We start from the raw sequence: 15,951 nt of genomic DNA on the forward strand, positions 1-15,951 counted from the left end.
GTCCCAATTTTCCTCAGTCCCGCCTGTCCCAAGCATTCTAGATTTAACCCGATCCACGAGAAACTTTCACCGAAGCACAAACCACCGGGTACAAAAAGACGGACAAAGTTCAAAACAGGCAGGCATATTTTTTTACGTAAGGTGGTACTCAAGATGTAACTTACACACTTAGTCAATGTGTAAGAAGGAATTAAAAGCATCACCTCTCAGGAAGACATCACGATACATCGCTCTTTCCAAAAATCGATAAACAGAATTGCAAATCAAAGATCCCTGCTAGAAAAATCACTGTCACTTCAGCGTGATGATAGCGAACAACCGGAGAACTGACGTGTTTACCCATTGGCAAATCGACTTTCTTCCGGTGTTGGTAAGACTATAATAATCGTTAACATCCAATTCTTCGCACAAATGGCTGGTATAAACCATGAAAAAACCACAAACCCTTCAACTGAGACGCTGCACTACATCAAGCACCATAACGAGAGAGAGAGAGAAAAAGGCAAGCAGCAATTAGCGTCACACGCGGTAGAAGCGCGTAGCACGAAGGAATTATCTGCCCTTGATCTTGGGACGGAACAAAAAGAGGCCCACCCCACTTCCCAGTTCGTATTATCAAGAAACCCGTCTAACGAGGGCCTTCAAAATTCTCCGCAAGTAAAAAAAAGAAAGGCGCCCTCCAGGCAGGTTTTCTCAAAAATCCATCGAGGACGATAAGGCCTGCCCTACATCGCGATTCATCTTAAGGGGCTATTATTTAGTTGTCTCGAAAGGGTGCGTTGGCCGAATTCTCGGTCAGTTCGCTGATGGAGATGTTTGGCTAAGATAAAACTCACACAAAGCGGCCATCTTCAAGACAGTCTGTCTTCGAGGTGAAAGAAGAGAAAAGTAAAAGGCGTAGCCCAAACGCACCAGAACTCGAAATTAGCTAGATAAAAAAAAAAACAGGCTTTGAAGTGTAATTGATATGCAACCAGTCTTTTTCCCGCGAACTCGTCCAAACCAGGATGTCGGGTGTAGGTTTATCTACTTTCCGCACGTCTTGCATATTTTTAGGTCACGGCATGCACAAATACGAGATTCAAACCAGCCTAACACGCGCGTTCGGTTAATCTAGGGCGAGATCGCCGAGCACGCATGAAGACGCATTTAAAGCTGCACTGGTAGGGGGTAGGCAGTGGTAGAAATGGGTTCAATAGCGGAAGTAAATGGTATTGCAAAAACCGTCGCATTTATATTTCCAGTTATCTACGCTGTCAAAGAAAAGCGTACCAGTTTATGGTCTCACCCTTTTGCAAAACACAAATCCATCTAGCATTTAGAAATTAACGGTAATTTTTAATAGCACAGGATTTATGCGACAATGTATTTTGCTCCTGCAAGTAACAGAAAGTTACTGAAACGTTGGCGGGCACGAGGGTGGGGTCATCTTAAACCAAGCAGTCACATGTCAGGCTTGGAAAACGTGAAAGACAATTTTCATCAGGCGCTACTCACTTCGGGGATCAGATGAAACGGAGCTGGATGCCAGGAAGATTCCGAATCCCAAGGTCCACAAGAAGCTGATGAGGGATCCGGTACCGGCCATCGAATCAGCAGACATCCTGGCTTATACAAAAAGTTCCCCTGACTAGACCGACGCCCAAACTCCAAACGAGCCCTTGGGAATCTTCGTCACCTTCGGCACATCCCTTTGGCACACGACGCGCTTCAGAAGAAAAAAAAATAATATTAATGATCACCACCACCTGTCCACAAGACCTCGAGCGTCTTCTTGCACAAGAACAAGGACCACGCTGTTCAGCAAACGCTCAACGCATGCCACCGAAAACAACGACGACGTCGTCGGATCCCACACACGCCGCACCGCACCCGAAGGTGCGAGACCGCCGAAAAGGAACACGTTTCGTGTGGCGGCGCGTACGACGATGACACAGCACCTTCTCTTCCAGCTGGTCGGACGGACACTGAACGCTTCTGGTAGCGGTAGCTGGTAGAGATCTTCTCTAACCCTGAACTTGATTCAGCGTGGCGAGGAGGACGGCCAACGGAGAAAGAAAGAAGGGAGAGGAGGGCAAAAATGGATCACGTGACTTTGGGACGTAAGAGGGAAAGTGGGAAGGTGGGCCAGTTTCCTCCTCGTCCTCTGGCTGCTCCCGCCGCCGCTCCGCTGGCTTCCAACAGGTCATCGTCCCACCCTGGTGGTGGCTGGAGCAGCGGCGCTCGGCTGGGGCGAAAGACCATAAGAACACAAAGTCGAAAGAAACGGAACACAGGAAAGCCCCGTGCAGTCTCCTTGTCCCTAGACGACAAACGAAAAAAAAGGAAGCCACCTTTTCCTCCGACAGGTGTGACGGACGGACTGTCGAAAACTGTGTGCTCGCGCGCGCGCGCCCATGTTCGCGGTTCTGTAGGTCTGGTGGAATCCTGTTTTGGCTACGGTTTTTAGTTTACTTAGGAATCGATCGTTGCTGGGTTTCCGTGTTTTCACGCGGTATATGGTTACAAGTTAGAGGAGAGAGCTACGCCTGTTTCGCGGTCTCCACGTACCCCGAGGACGTCAGCTCGCATTGGCCTTGATTTTAGGAAGGTTTACATACATGTTTCATTGGTCACGACCTATTTTCACAGAGGTCCAACTCTCAAATTGTTCATAGAGGTAATGATGTTGCTTTGTTGTGAATCCCAGAGAATAAAAAAGTTACGTATTTTGAAATTAAGCCTACAACTCGAGCCCACATGCAGGAACTTAAAGAAGATTAACGACATATATCAGCGAATATATCTAATCCTAACTAAAACTTCAAGGAAGTCGGCGGAAAGTAAACATATAGTACAAATGATCTACCTTCTCATGCGCTTTACTTGAGGTTGTTTTCAGACGCGCTTGCAGCATCACCAACTTACAGCATCATCAACTATGCAGCATCACCGGGTTAATGCTGCAAGTTGTCATGCATATACACGGCTCCGACAATCAACAAATACTAACTGCTACAGAACATTTCGCAGAAACGTGTCACCCCTAACGTCTTCGTCATACAACTTAGGAGAACCGATGTACGGTACGCTAAAGAGGACGAATCGATACAAGAAGAGTGGCTTATAGCGTTTTCTCCAATTCAGACCGCAAGGTGTATCCGTGACGATATCCAAACAGGGCCCGTCGACTGTTTTTTGCTGCTTCGTTCTGGTTTCTATGCGTTCTCAATCCATGATCTTGACTGGCAACTCATGACGACAGGATAGAATGAACCCCATAACTTACGGGAAGGGTTCGAATTGGCCCGAGCCTACATTGGCTTTACAAAAAATTATCCATGAGTTTCAAATGACTTTCAGTTGAGTTTATAATTTATTCTTGTAGGATACATCATAAACTGAACTGAAACTCATTGGTAGTTTTTGTAAGGGTGTCGGGGTCCCTGTCCCCCATTCAGCGCAGTGGAACTTGACACCGCCACCGTGAGACCGTCTGCGATTTTCTGGAAGATCCATTGAGTTAGATTACGAGTCAAACCTCATACATCAAGGTTTACCAGAATCACGTGATGATTGTTTCAACCCTATCGCATTTTTTGTTAAATTTAAAGTTATCTCAATTCGAAAGAAAAAAAAAATTAACAAGACAATTTATACCCTAACAATTTCAGTAAGTGCGGCACAAGTAGGCACAACGCTCACGTTCCGTAAAGCGACATATTACTTATTTTAATGTGTACTTTGTATCATTTTTCTAATAAATAAAAACATTAATACACTTCTGATAGAAAAAGAACAGACCCCAAATACGGCGCACACCCGACCCTCGTATGTCAGAAACGTGATATCTATCAGAACCGTCACATAACAAAGATATGCAGCATTGACCGTAAAATGTCTTAGGCAAATGCTTCGAAACACACTATTAAATCGTGATTTATTTTTCCGTAAAGCGAATAAATGCATATCTCATGTGATAGGCTCGGTATAAACAAATAGAGGTATACATCACGACAGAAGAGCGAAACCGCAGTACCGTTTGCATTCCATTAAAAAAAAAAAAAAAATATATATATATATATATATATATATATATATATATATATATATATATATATATATATATATATATATATTTACAACCGCTATAAATGAGAAGAAATACATTCTCTGGCTTTGGCTCAGACAACAAAGCGTTCGCATTCGGGTGCTTGCCGCGGCTCAGATGGCATGAGGGACTCTATTCAGCTTCAGAGCCACAGCAAGAGCCGTGCAAGGTACCACTTATAGCTTCTCAAACATCGAAACTACAAAAGGGGGAAGGCGGGAGCTTTCGCTGGGCCAATAATCTCTCACGCCAGTCGGGGGAACTAAAAACACACGCATTTCGCGGTGTAATGACAAAGCCGAGATCGAAAATGAAAGGACAGAAGAAAGCGTTAAATTGTTCTCCTGGATGACTGTCTTCATCGCTTTCGACTCTCTTCAACTCAAAAGAAAACAAAAAAAAAGGACAATCTATGTCAGAACGTTCAAGCACGATCTTCAAAGAAGCCCGAGGCCCTAGAGTTTGATCGATGTGTTTTTGTGTTGTTATCGATATTTTTGTTTCTACATTGAATGAAAAATAAAATTTGTTGAGACTTTGATATGTCAGGCCACTGCGTGTGACAGGGGGTTCAAATATTCTACGAACAACGTTGTTTTCTTCGCTCTATCTTTTTTGTAATTGTTTTGTTATTGTATTGGTGCTAATCGAATGGGAAATTCGGGAATGCCTGATATTTATCGATAGAAAAACAAAACAAAAAGGCTCGGCTAACCCGAATGGTATCAGCGTGTCACAAAACTCTCTGTGGCTCTATATGTACAAAGCGAACCGAAAACTGTTACATCACTTTGGAGTTTCCCCCCCAAAACATGATATTTCAATAAAGACTGCATACTCTATGTAATACGTAAAGAACGAACAGACGTAGAAACATTTTATTTTCTTTACTGAGCAAGAGGCAAATGAAGAACACTAATCTTTACTCAATCTCTCAATAAAGGAGTGTGTGCTGTCATCTGAAATAGCCAATGGCCATTTATTGTTTCGTAATTGACCCTTCTCGAGAACCTAACCGAGCAACATTGGTGGTCGCCGTTTCTTTGGCTAGGTGGCGCTAGCTACCACCCGATATAAAGGCTACACCCAATATTCATCCATTCATTCATTAGGCACAAAGGGTGCGATTGGTTCCGAGATCTCGCCGAACTCTGACGTGGCACTCGTGTGAAATGAATGCTAAGGGTACGTGCCCGAGCAATGGCGGGCTCACATAGTTGGCGCACCAGCTAATAAATGGTGTGAAATTAAAAGAAAAAGATATATTACTTTGTTCCCAACCGTATACTGACAGTTACAGCTGCGCACGGGGTCCATTGTAGAACTGAGCATACGATTTACAAGTATGTGTTTAAGCTTTGGTCCGTTTAAATACGTGTTTGACGCAATGCTCATAACATTTATTAGGTGTCTAGCAGAACCCAAGAATCTTGGGTTCAATACCCACTCCTGCCTGCTTCGATCTTGAGTATAGTATACCGGCGTGCGGACACTCAATCAATCAATCAATTTTATTTACATCATCATCAGATAGTGATGTGGGCTGCAGAGGCAAAAAGTTAAAACAGTTTTGACTTGACAAGGCCTCTGCAGCCTGTATCACTACTGCATGATGCACGTTAAAGACCCAAGCCTAGAGTTTCTCCCGCACTGGGTGAACTTCTCATCTACAGCTGGGAGAGCTAGAAATCGCCCGTTGAGGCAGAGTAAGTTCTAGGTTGTATAAACAAACACACACTTTGATTTTTTTTTAATGAAGTGCCTGCTTCCTAACTACACTATTTATGTTTAGGACACGGTGTTTTCCACACCTAAAAAATTTTACGATGGAATTTTATAGGTATCAGATCACACGCGCAGTAACAACGTCAGCGTCGGGAGTTGGCGTTGTATGTATACGTTGTGGTTAGCTATGGACGTTCTTACCATACATTATATTCGACCTGCTCGTTATCCCGAAACGATATATTAACCCTTTCTCCCGGTCGTCGGAGTGTCAGTTACCCCTATTTGAACTCGGGGATAAGTGAGGGGGAACCCAATCGTCCCAAGCTTGTGGTGTTGTTTTTCATTCTTCAGCTGGAAAGAGGGGGGGGGGGGGGGGGGGGGGCGGGGGGGGGGGGGGTAGTTGGCTGTACAGTCTCTCTCTTCCGCCTTTAATCGGCTAACCAGGAAGACGTATCGTTCAGTTCTTAACTCAGAATCACCTACGCCGCCACACCTTCGAGACAAGGCCGTTCCCCTTTTTATTCCAGGCATCGTTTTTTTATCTACGATCTTCGGTTAACGCCCCAAGCATATTCACTGCCAAGATTGTTTGAGCAGATAGATACACCCACACGTCGAGCCGTCAGATACACTAGCGATTCCGTGGCGTCGTAGACACTCCTTCAATTAACGGCCTCGAAGAATCCTGTCGCTTTCGGTCAGCGCTAAGTGGTCAGCCGTCGGCGTCTTGTAAAGTGAAACGCCGCTTTACATAAACGCAGCTTTCGAAACGCGTGAGCATAAGACAACAACAACAACAATAACAAAACACGTGCATCTGAAAGGTATGTGGAGACTACAAAGCACCGTCACCTCCGGGATCTTGTTCGAGCTGTGGCGTAGCTTCGAGGCACTACTTTGCTTTATGCCGACACCAAATGTTACATTAAGAGTAGAGTCGGGCACCTTTCCGAACATGTTTGTTCATATAATATGGTAGTTTATACAACCAAGTGCTACATCAAGTGCTCTTTTTAATGAAAGAAATAAAAACATACTGGAAGGGCTTCCTCTACAAGTTCTTGCAGTGTATAGGCTTTAATGTCATACAACTGACTTACACAATCCGCATCGTCCATAATTGGCAAATATGTGTTTGTTCCTTTTTGTTTTTTGCGTTTTCCGCCTACGAGCTACGTGCAGCGTAAAAAAGAAGTGTCCGTATTACGCGGCGCTTTATAACATCCCAATGTTACATGAAGTGTTCTTCCCAACGGGAAAAGACAATCGGTGAAGGTTATGCTAATCTTTAAAGTCAGACGACTGAGTTTCACAATCAGCGGCGTCCACAATTGGCAAATACGTTAGTATACTTTACTTTTTTTTTCTTTTTATCTCATACGGTTTTGTGTATAGCGTGGGCCAAGTGTGCGTATATTGCGCGCAGACGAGTCACGCGTCTACACAAGAAAGAGCACTCGCACCTCGGAGATCCTCTGTCGTTAGTAACACTCGCGAGGTGCCGGAAATGTCATGCTCATTTATTCCTTCCACCTTTTTTCTTCCTTTTTTTTTTTTTTGTTATCGTCTTTTTATTATTCTGATTACACGCGCCGCCATTGCAACGTCCGACGTTTTTGTCGGCGTTTATATTTTGAGTGGCCGATCACTTTACACACTTCTGAGTTTTTTGTTTTGTTTAAGAATTGTTGGTCCAATCGAACGTACTCGCTTCGGGCGGAGACGAGGCGGCCGCGAAAGTACCCGTGGCCGTCGCCGTAGATTGCTTTCACGTCCTCTCATCTTTTTTTTCGTTGTTCTTAATGCTCACGTTGCAAACGCTGGGCATAATTGATTGCAGAAAACTTACTCCGAGGCATCAGAACTCTGGCAATAATAAATATACTAACGAAAAAAAACACAAAAAAAAACTTAACCACCTGCAATTCATGTTTGGAAACTCAAGCTTGTCTATCTGAGTGTGTGTGTTCGTGTGTGTCTGCGTGCGCGCTTGTGCATGTGCGTGTGCGTGTGTGCTTGCTCGTGTTTATGCGTGCGCGTGTGTTTGTTTGCATATGTATATGTGTGTGTGTGTGTTCTTCATAGCCCTTGTCAGTTCTTTTTCAAAGACGTGGTACCGGCCAGAGAACACCAACTCGTTTTCCGTGAGCGCGTTCCACGTGCTAAGCTTCTAGCTTGTTAACAGGAAATGATTGGAGCGGCTTCAAGAGCTCTGCAGCTGACTCTTTTTTGTTTGTTTGTTCGTCTTTGTGTGTGTGTGTGTGGGGGGGGGGGGGGCTTGGCAAGTGTTAAGTGGAGAGAGAGACGCGGGCCTGCGACTTTAAGAGAAACTTGGGAGGTCGTTGGTGCTCCGTTTCTTGATGGTTGATGAGTAATTGGGGAGGCTGCGGGGCGGGAGAGCCACAGTTGTACGCGTGCTTAGGAGTTGCGGGTTTGGACGAATACTCGCGGAAAGTGAACTGGACGACGATGGGAACGTGGACGATGAGAGTTATGAATAAGTGAGATATTAGACTGTAAGAAATTCGATTAAGTGTCAGGGACGATATGCGGGCTTGTTGGTTTGCCGGATTTTTAGCGGCGTCATAATTATACCTGGTAAGACTGAGCGTTTTTTTTTCTTTTTTGTTTCTTAGTTTGTAGTAAGTCACATATAAGGTTGCTGAATCTTGCGTGCCTGCAGAGACGAATTCTGATAACTGACTCGATGCAGCGGCAATCAAGCGAAATAGGACGTAAAATAAGACTGCGCTCATTTGTATATGTATTTTTTTTTGCCTAGTCGTCTGAGTGTCATTTAATGTTAAAACCTTAGCAGAGCAGTTAAATTAAGACATATTAAATTAACTACTCCCATCCCAAGAACTGCTGATATATACACGCGGAAAAAACAACAACAACAAAAAAAAAAAGAACAGCTGATATATACACGCGGAAAAAACAACAACAACAAAAAAAAGAACAGCAGACATCTACACCGTTCTACAGTGCGCAAAAAGTACAGAAGCCCTCTATAGAATATAAGTTTCGAAGAAAAGTTCGTACAAGAAATGCGAATATAGTAAGTGCCTAAGCAACCTTCTCAGCCTCCCTCTCCGTCCAGCAGAGTGGCGCAGTGGAAGCGTGCTGGGCCCATAACCCAGAGGTCCGTGGATCGAAACCACGCTCTGCTAAGGTATTTTTTCTTCATATATTATAAAATAGACAGAGTGATATATGTCAGCTCCATGTTGCTTGTATAGACCTTTTTTTTTTTTTTTTTTTTTTTTTATGGTTTTGAATTTTGTTACTCCCAGTATGGGCGAAAACATTGTTTTGCCGTCGCAACTCCGATATAAGAGATTTAGGCTATAAGCGTAACCGCCACACGTATACTCGTTTCGCTTTGACTGTATATATATATTTTTTACTATTTGCAGGTTGAAATGTTTTATTATTTTTTCGTCGTCCGTACTGGATACACCTACTGGGTGGCTCGGGACGAGAGTAAATGAAAAAGGTATATATGTTTGTTTAGCCGTGAATCCAGCCATGTAGTTAACGAATCCAATATGCGGGATGAAAAGAAGAAAAAAAAACAATGCATTACAATCTGGAATGAGTAAATTAAGATAAAAAAAAGGACAGAAAAAGAATTATAGACAGTCGCGATTAAAACGTGAGCTTCTCCCAGTTATGGCCAGAGCAAAACGTTTTTCCCGCATACCGGAAGTTCCGCTATCCAAGGGGGCAGCACCCGGGTAGAAAAGGTCTATACGTTGTTTGCGTATAATCCTTCAAGAAAAGACCGAAGAAATGGGATTTGTTATTACTGCGGTTTTGCGTATTCGGTTTGTACAAATAAACCCCGAAGATGAACTCCCAATGTCGTTTTATTCAAATCGGTTAATCGCTCTATGTGTATCTGTGTGTGGGAAAGGGGGGGGGGGGTCCCTCCACGCACGCACACACACAGATAGACACACATACACACAATAAAATCACAATGGAGAGGGTTTTGAATAAACAACATCCAAGTTTTTGCGAAGAGAAAATCTTTATAAACAGTTTAATTTTGTGCTAATTCTAAACACTGACTTGCACTGCGATGCCGCTTGTTTGTTTTGAACTACATTTCTAATCTTGTTTCCATTCTCTTACCGGTGCCTGAACATTCTCCAAGTATTAGGGTCACACACAAACTTCCTAGAATTAGAAGAATCCCATTCGATTGTCCTTTTTTGTTCAACAAAGCCACCGATAAACGCCGATCTTGTTCTCCGACACTGAAAATTGACGCCGAAAAATACCGAATCTGCAAGGAAAAAAAAGTGAAAGCCGCTTACAACTCCCTGTAACGCCGAATTAGAGCGCAGCTCTTGAGGAGGAGGAGGGAAGGGCACTGGGGGGGGGGGGGGTTAAACAAACCAGGGGGGTCACGTGACCTTGGAAGGTCACGTGACCTTGGGGGTCGCGTGACCCCCAATGCCAATGATGTCATCACTGACGTCACTGATGACGTCATCAGTGACAATGACGATGCGGGTACCGATGACGTCATTAGTGACGTCACTGATGACTTCACCGGTGATGATGACGATGACGATGCGAATGTCGGTGACGTCATCAGTGATGATGACAATGCGGATGTCAGTAACGTCATCAGTGATGATGACGATGACGATGCGGATACCGGTGACGTCATCAGTGATGATAACGATGACGATGCGGATGCCGGTGACGTCATCAGTGATGATGACGATGACGATGTGGATGCCGGTGACGACATCAGTGACGTCACTGATGACGTCATCAGTGATGATGACGATGACGATGCGGATGTCGGTAACGTCATCAGTGATGATGACGATGACGATGCGGATGCCGGTGACGTCATCAGTGATGATGACGATGACGATGTGGATGCCGGTGACGTCAGCAGTGATGACGATGACGATGTGGATGCCGGTGACGTCATCATTGATGATGACGTCATCAGTGATGAGGACGATGACGATGTAGATGCCGGTGACGTCATCAGTGACGATGACGCAATCAGGGGGTCACGCGACATCGGCGGGGGTCACGTGACCTCGAGGAGGGGGTCACGTGACCTCAGGGGAGTCACGTGACATCGGGGGGTCACGTGACCTGGGGGGGTCACGTGACCCCCCGAGGTCACGTGACCCCGGTGCATCATGGGAAATGTCCCATAATGCACCGCGCGGTTACGCCGACGGCGACGGCGACGGCGACGCCGACGTGACCAAGGGGGGGTCACGTGACCCCCCGAGGTCACGTGACCCCGGTGCATCATGGGAAATGTCCCATAATGCACCGCGCGGTTACGCCGACGGCGACGGCGACGGCGACGCCGACGGCGACGGCGACGCCGCTCAAGCCGGAAACGGGCCCCTAAGAGCTGCGCTCTAATAGACTCCGAGAAAACACCCCCGAAATTGAAGAACAATAAACCCCCAAAATACGACACCCTACTTATCATCAAACATCAAACATTGAACCTGCGTCCAATTTTAAAGGGGCCCTGCAACCATATTTAAGCGTCTATTTTTTTTTTTTTTTTTGCGGTTTGTGGGAGCTGACTCAGCCGAGGGTGGAAGACGAGGCAGAGGGCACGTGACAGGCGGTCGGCGGAGAAGTCACGAGCTGGCGCGAGACAGTGGGGTTTGAGCGAGGCTGCAGCTGGACAAGAACGTTGGAGCCGGGCTGCCTGGCCTGGCCCATGGCGAACCCCGGAGCGGTCCACCAGGAAGGCCTGGAGCAAAACCGGTGGAAACGGCGAGCGCTGGCCATAGGACCTGGGCTATGACGATCCCGGGGTGGTTCCGCAGCGAGACTCCTGCATTGATAACCCGGGACAGTCAGCCTACGCAGCACTGGAGTGGGAAAGGCGAACAGCAGGCCTGGACACGGACTTCGACTGTGAGCTCTGATCGACGGGCGACAACAAGGGTCGGCGGGCCTGGACTGCCGGCTCTCGACGACGGGCAACCGGGAGGTACAGTAAACCCATTCGCTATGTTGCGCGAACAGCAAGTGTACTTGCAACATTCTTGGTGGGGAGGTGTTAAGTAACGAAGGATTTTGTTAGAAATAAGTAAAGTTTGTTTTAGAAAAGTCTATCTTTCTACAGTTGCATCGGCTTCGTTTTAAATTTTTTTAGCTTTCTTTGTGAGTGTCGGCGTTTTCGAGGGAGCATTTGCGGGGGCAGAGCGGCCGGGAGTGGGGAGCGGCTTCCCCGCGGTCGTTAAGAAACGTCTCGGGTTTCGGTAGTCCGCTCGGACAGATCCCTTCTTGCAGCTGGTTGTGGCTTTTAGCCGAATGTGCCTGTATATAGAGGGTTTTGCCGCTTAGTGTAAAATTGTCGCTTTTTGCCCGATGCAATAACTTAGCGGTTGGCGCCAGTCAGACTGGAAAAATTGCAGAGAACAACTCTACAAGGAATTTAGGTTTGACGGTTACAGCGACAGGATGACAGCTCGCCGACCATTGGACGACAGTGTACCACGTGGGAGTGGTGAAATTTGAAGTGATTGGTCCATCTCTGGAGGGAAAGGAGGCATCTACGAGGCTAGAAAAGGGCTGCCGAGAGGGTTCTCAGGGGGAATTCGGCTCTTGAGACTGGGGACTAAAGTATGGTGTTTTAATTTTGGAAGTTTTGGTATTACCGTTGACTTGTCGTTTTGTTTTGAAAATAAACGTGGCCACAGTGGCCACCGTAAACCTACCGACGTCGTAATGTGTCCAGCGGGATCGAACAACTTTTAGTTTTTTTTTCTTATTCGACTTCCCGGGGGACTACCATCAGGCGAACACCATCATCGGTCGTCACCATCCTGACCGGGCCCCTTCCCCCTCGGAAAGTTGACTCGCTGTCTTCTGGTTGTGTTATGTCACTCCCTGGGTGACGGGCGAAGCGCATACCCATCGGGCGGCGATTATTAGTAGAGGGATCTTCATAAAGAGCCCCCACAGGTTTAGACATCTCTTGGGGTTCATGGAAGCTAGCCGGCCAGAAAGAGTGACAAAATATCAGAGCGTCATATTTTAACCGGACGACGCGGAAACCTCCTCCGCCTACGGGGGCGACCCGCGGTGCCGAAAGCGCGCGATATGCGACGTCTTAGGTCCTGGGCACTGATCTCAATGGCAATCGCTGGATCAGGCATCCCCGTCTGTTCGCTGCAGCGCGAGTGCGGCCACCGGACGGCCATCTTGCATGCTGTTTTTTTTTCGTGTTGCTAGCGTTCCAGAGGCCGGCGGCAGCGTGCTAAACACACGTTTTCTACTCGTTCGTCGTCATTCGCCGAAGACGTTCTTTAAGATCCTGTGTGAGCGTGATGCTGGCCGTTGAGAACACGTGGACATTTTTACGAAAGCGCAGTGCCGCAGGAAAAAGGTACAACTCGTCGAAGGTAGCTTTCGCCGGTCTCACGGCGTGTCGATCGGTTTCACGGCTGCCGCACTGAGCGCTCGCTGAGCTCACTACCCCTCCTCTAGTTCACGGCCACCCAAGCTACCAAAATCGTCATGAAGGAGGTTATTTTTTGCTTGTTTTTGTAATTTTAATTTGCCTATACCTTTTAAATTCAAGCGAAATTCGAGAAAAAAAGTTTAATTAAGTTACTACGTTCAGTGCGCTCAGGTTCGGTGCAAAATAAAAACTAGTAAAAAAATCCTTGCCATCCCTCTACTCTTTCACCATCCCTTTAAAGGGATGGTGAAACGAAATTCGAAGTTCACAGAATAAAGTAGCAAGAGTGCTCAACGGGGCGCCACCAACCCGAAGACACCACTCATAAACCGATATCTCGAACAGATGGCCGTATTTTTGTAAAATAAGGATGCGATTGAGTGAGAATTGCGACGTCGCGTTTCCTGCACAATAGTTGAGGAGGAGGGGAAACGGCCTTGCTTCTTTCTCTCTTCGCGTCCTCGCGGAGTCAAAGCGAGGAGAGGAGGAAATGAGAATCGCGACTTCACAAGCCTTTTTGGACTTGTTCTCCCCCCCCCCCTCCCCCTCCCCCTCCCCCCCAAGCGCGCTCCTCTTTCTCAAAAACACGACCATCCGTTGGAGATATCGCTTTATGATTGATGCTTTTGTGTTCGTAGCGTCCCGCCTAGCGCTTCTGCGTTATTTTCTGAAATCAAAATTTCGGTTCAGCATCCCTTTAAGGAGGTTAATGTCAAATGTTCATATTTTAATTTTAGCTTTTATGTAGAAAGAGTGAAAACTAGGGCTGGACAATTCATCGATTAACCTACTCCTTAATCGATTAATACTTTAAAAGCGATTAATTTCTTTAACCGGGTAATCGGTAACATTTTTGACAAACGAAAAGAAAGCAAAAAAAATAAACGCTTTCACCACGCAGGCGTAGGCGAGTACAATGTACACCTGTATGTAGGGCAAACTTTAGGTCAAAGTTTAGAATAAAGTAAACTTTACGGGTGATATTCCAGACTCCAGACAGATGCAGACAATTGTTTCGGCAGTTTCAGTGCCGAAACAATCCTCTGCGTAGTTCAGTAGCAGAAACTATTGTGAACAATCAAAGGAGGTTGCTGTTACCGAAGAATATCAACGAACCTCTTTGCCTCATGAAGCCTAAGTAATAATCTGTGAGTGTGGTGAGTGTCTTTGAACTGTTCTCAGCTGCGCACATCGAGGTTGATTCATAATCGAAATGGTTTATCATATACTGAACAAAACAAAAAAATAATTTTTTAAAGTTATGTGCATGTAAATTAATAAGACGTATTAATCGATTAATTAATCGATTAAATTGCGGCGATTAATCGATTAATTATTCGACTAAAGGAGGGAGATTAATCGAGCTAAAATTTTAATCGACGCCCAGCCTTCGAGAAAACGCATATAAGCTGGTCTATGCCTTTCACACTTGGCTAAAATATGGAAGGCACACACCAGCTGATCTGCTTTTTCACTCTTTCATCGTAAAACATGAAACGAAAGAGTAACATTCAGCATCGTTGAAATAGCTTGGAGGAGCTTCAGAGTGACTAATTTGGTGGCATGAGATCTTATATCATTTTTATATCCCTCAGGGTTTCATTTAACTTGGGCAGATATGACTGGTTGCTTTGAATTGATAAAATTTTATATAACATTCCAAAAAGCTCAGCAGAGCGTGGTTTCGATCCACGGACCTCTGGGTTATGAGCCCAGCGCGCCACCATTGCGCCACTCTGCTGTACGAACGGATTGTTCACGGTGTCACACATATGAAACGGCAGATGCCGTGGCTTATTTCCGCTTACGGACGTTTTGTACTACAAAACCCTTTCTTTTCCCGGCCCCCATTTTTCGCGAATCGGTCACACAGGACATAATCGCGGCTATTTAATTTCCCGAATTCCGAACACCTGAATCGAAACTCTTGTGACCCGCCGTTCGCCACTGGGCCACGAGATGGCGCTACCACGCGAGAATCGGCGCGCGCGCGGCGCAAACCCGGGGGGAGAGGAGGACTCTCTCTGGGGCAGTGGAGAAGAGCGAATGTGCAACATGCCGTTAGATTGACAATAAAGCCATTTATTTTACCTAAGTCGTCTAAACAACTCAGAAGTGGGATCAACTGCGAACGCCCCGAACATAAAACGATCGCCTGCTCAGCCCAACGATGCGTCCTGTGACTCTCAACCATTGCTCGTAACGCAGCATCTTCGACCGTCACGAACGACGAAGAAGATGGCGGGAACAAGGACAAAGGGGAGAAGACCGGGAACGAACTTCCGACTTCGTCTGTACTGGACCTGGTTCAACGCTGGACGTAACGGCGATTATCCAAGCCTCAGCCCAGACTGCGGCGAGAGAAGTTGTCAGCGGCATGGCGCTTCTCCAGACTCTGCTTCGCCTATCTCCGGCGTAGGGAAGACGGCGCGGCTGTTACCATCGTTCAACCCGCTTTTATCAAGCTGCCCCGACGGTTGACGGGTGGATCCGACGAATCGACGACCTCGCCAACATCTGTCATTGGACTGACAGGCTGATGTCCTGCAACGCACTTACAAAGTTCGAGGGCCCGGCGAGGTGCTGGTACGATTTCCTGTCGTCGGTGGATAAAACTTGGCCGGAATGGAAATAACTCGGGCGCGCGTTCCCGTCGGCA

The 15,951-nt window shown here is 46.3% G+C and overlaps 1 protein-coding gene and 2 non-coding genes across 3 annotated transcripts in view; 1 reads left to right on the forward strand and 2 right to left on the reverse strand.

The window, feature by feature from the left end:
- Positions 1-15,671, reverse strand: part of LOC115327527 — a 123,030-nt gene extending 107,359 nt beyond the window's left edge. The window contains exon 1 of the mRNA XM_042289172.1: positions 15,596-15,671. Coding sequence (XP_042145106.1) covers positions 15,596-15,671 — 76 coding nt within the window. The remainder of the gene's footprint in view (positions 1-15,595) is intronic.
- Trnam-cau lies at positions 8,920-8,991 on the forward strand. The gene has a single exon. It is a non-coding gene; the product is annotated as a tRNA-Met (tRNA).
- Trnam-cau lies at positions 14,962-15,033 on the reverse strand. The gene has a single exon. It is a non-coding gene; the product is annotated as a tRNA-Met (tRNA).
- Positions 15,672-15,951: the final 280 nt, after the last annotated feature.

This window comes from Ixodes scapularis, unplaced genomic scaffold (assembly GCF_016920785.2).
Source record: "Ixodes scapularis isolate PalLabHiFi unplaced genomic scaffold, ASM1692078v2 PGA_scaffold12__126_contigs__length_90152505, whole genome shotgun sequence".
Taxonomy (NCBI): domain Eukaryota; kingdom Metazoa; phylum Arthropoda; class Arachnida; order Ixodida; family Ixodidae; genus Ixodes; species Ixodes scapularis.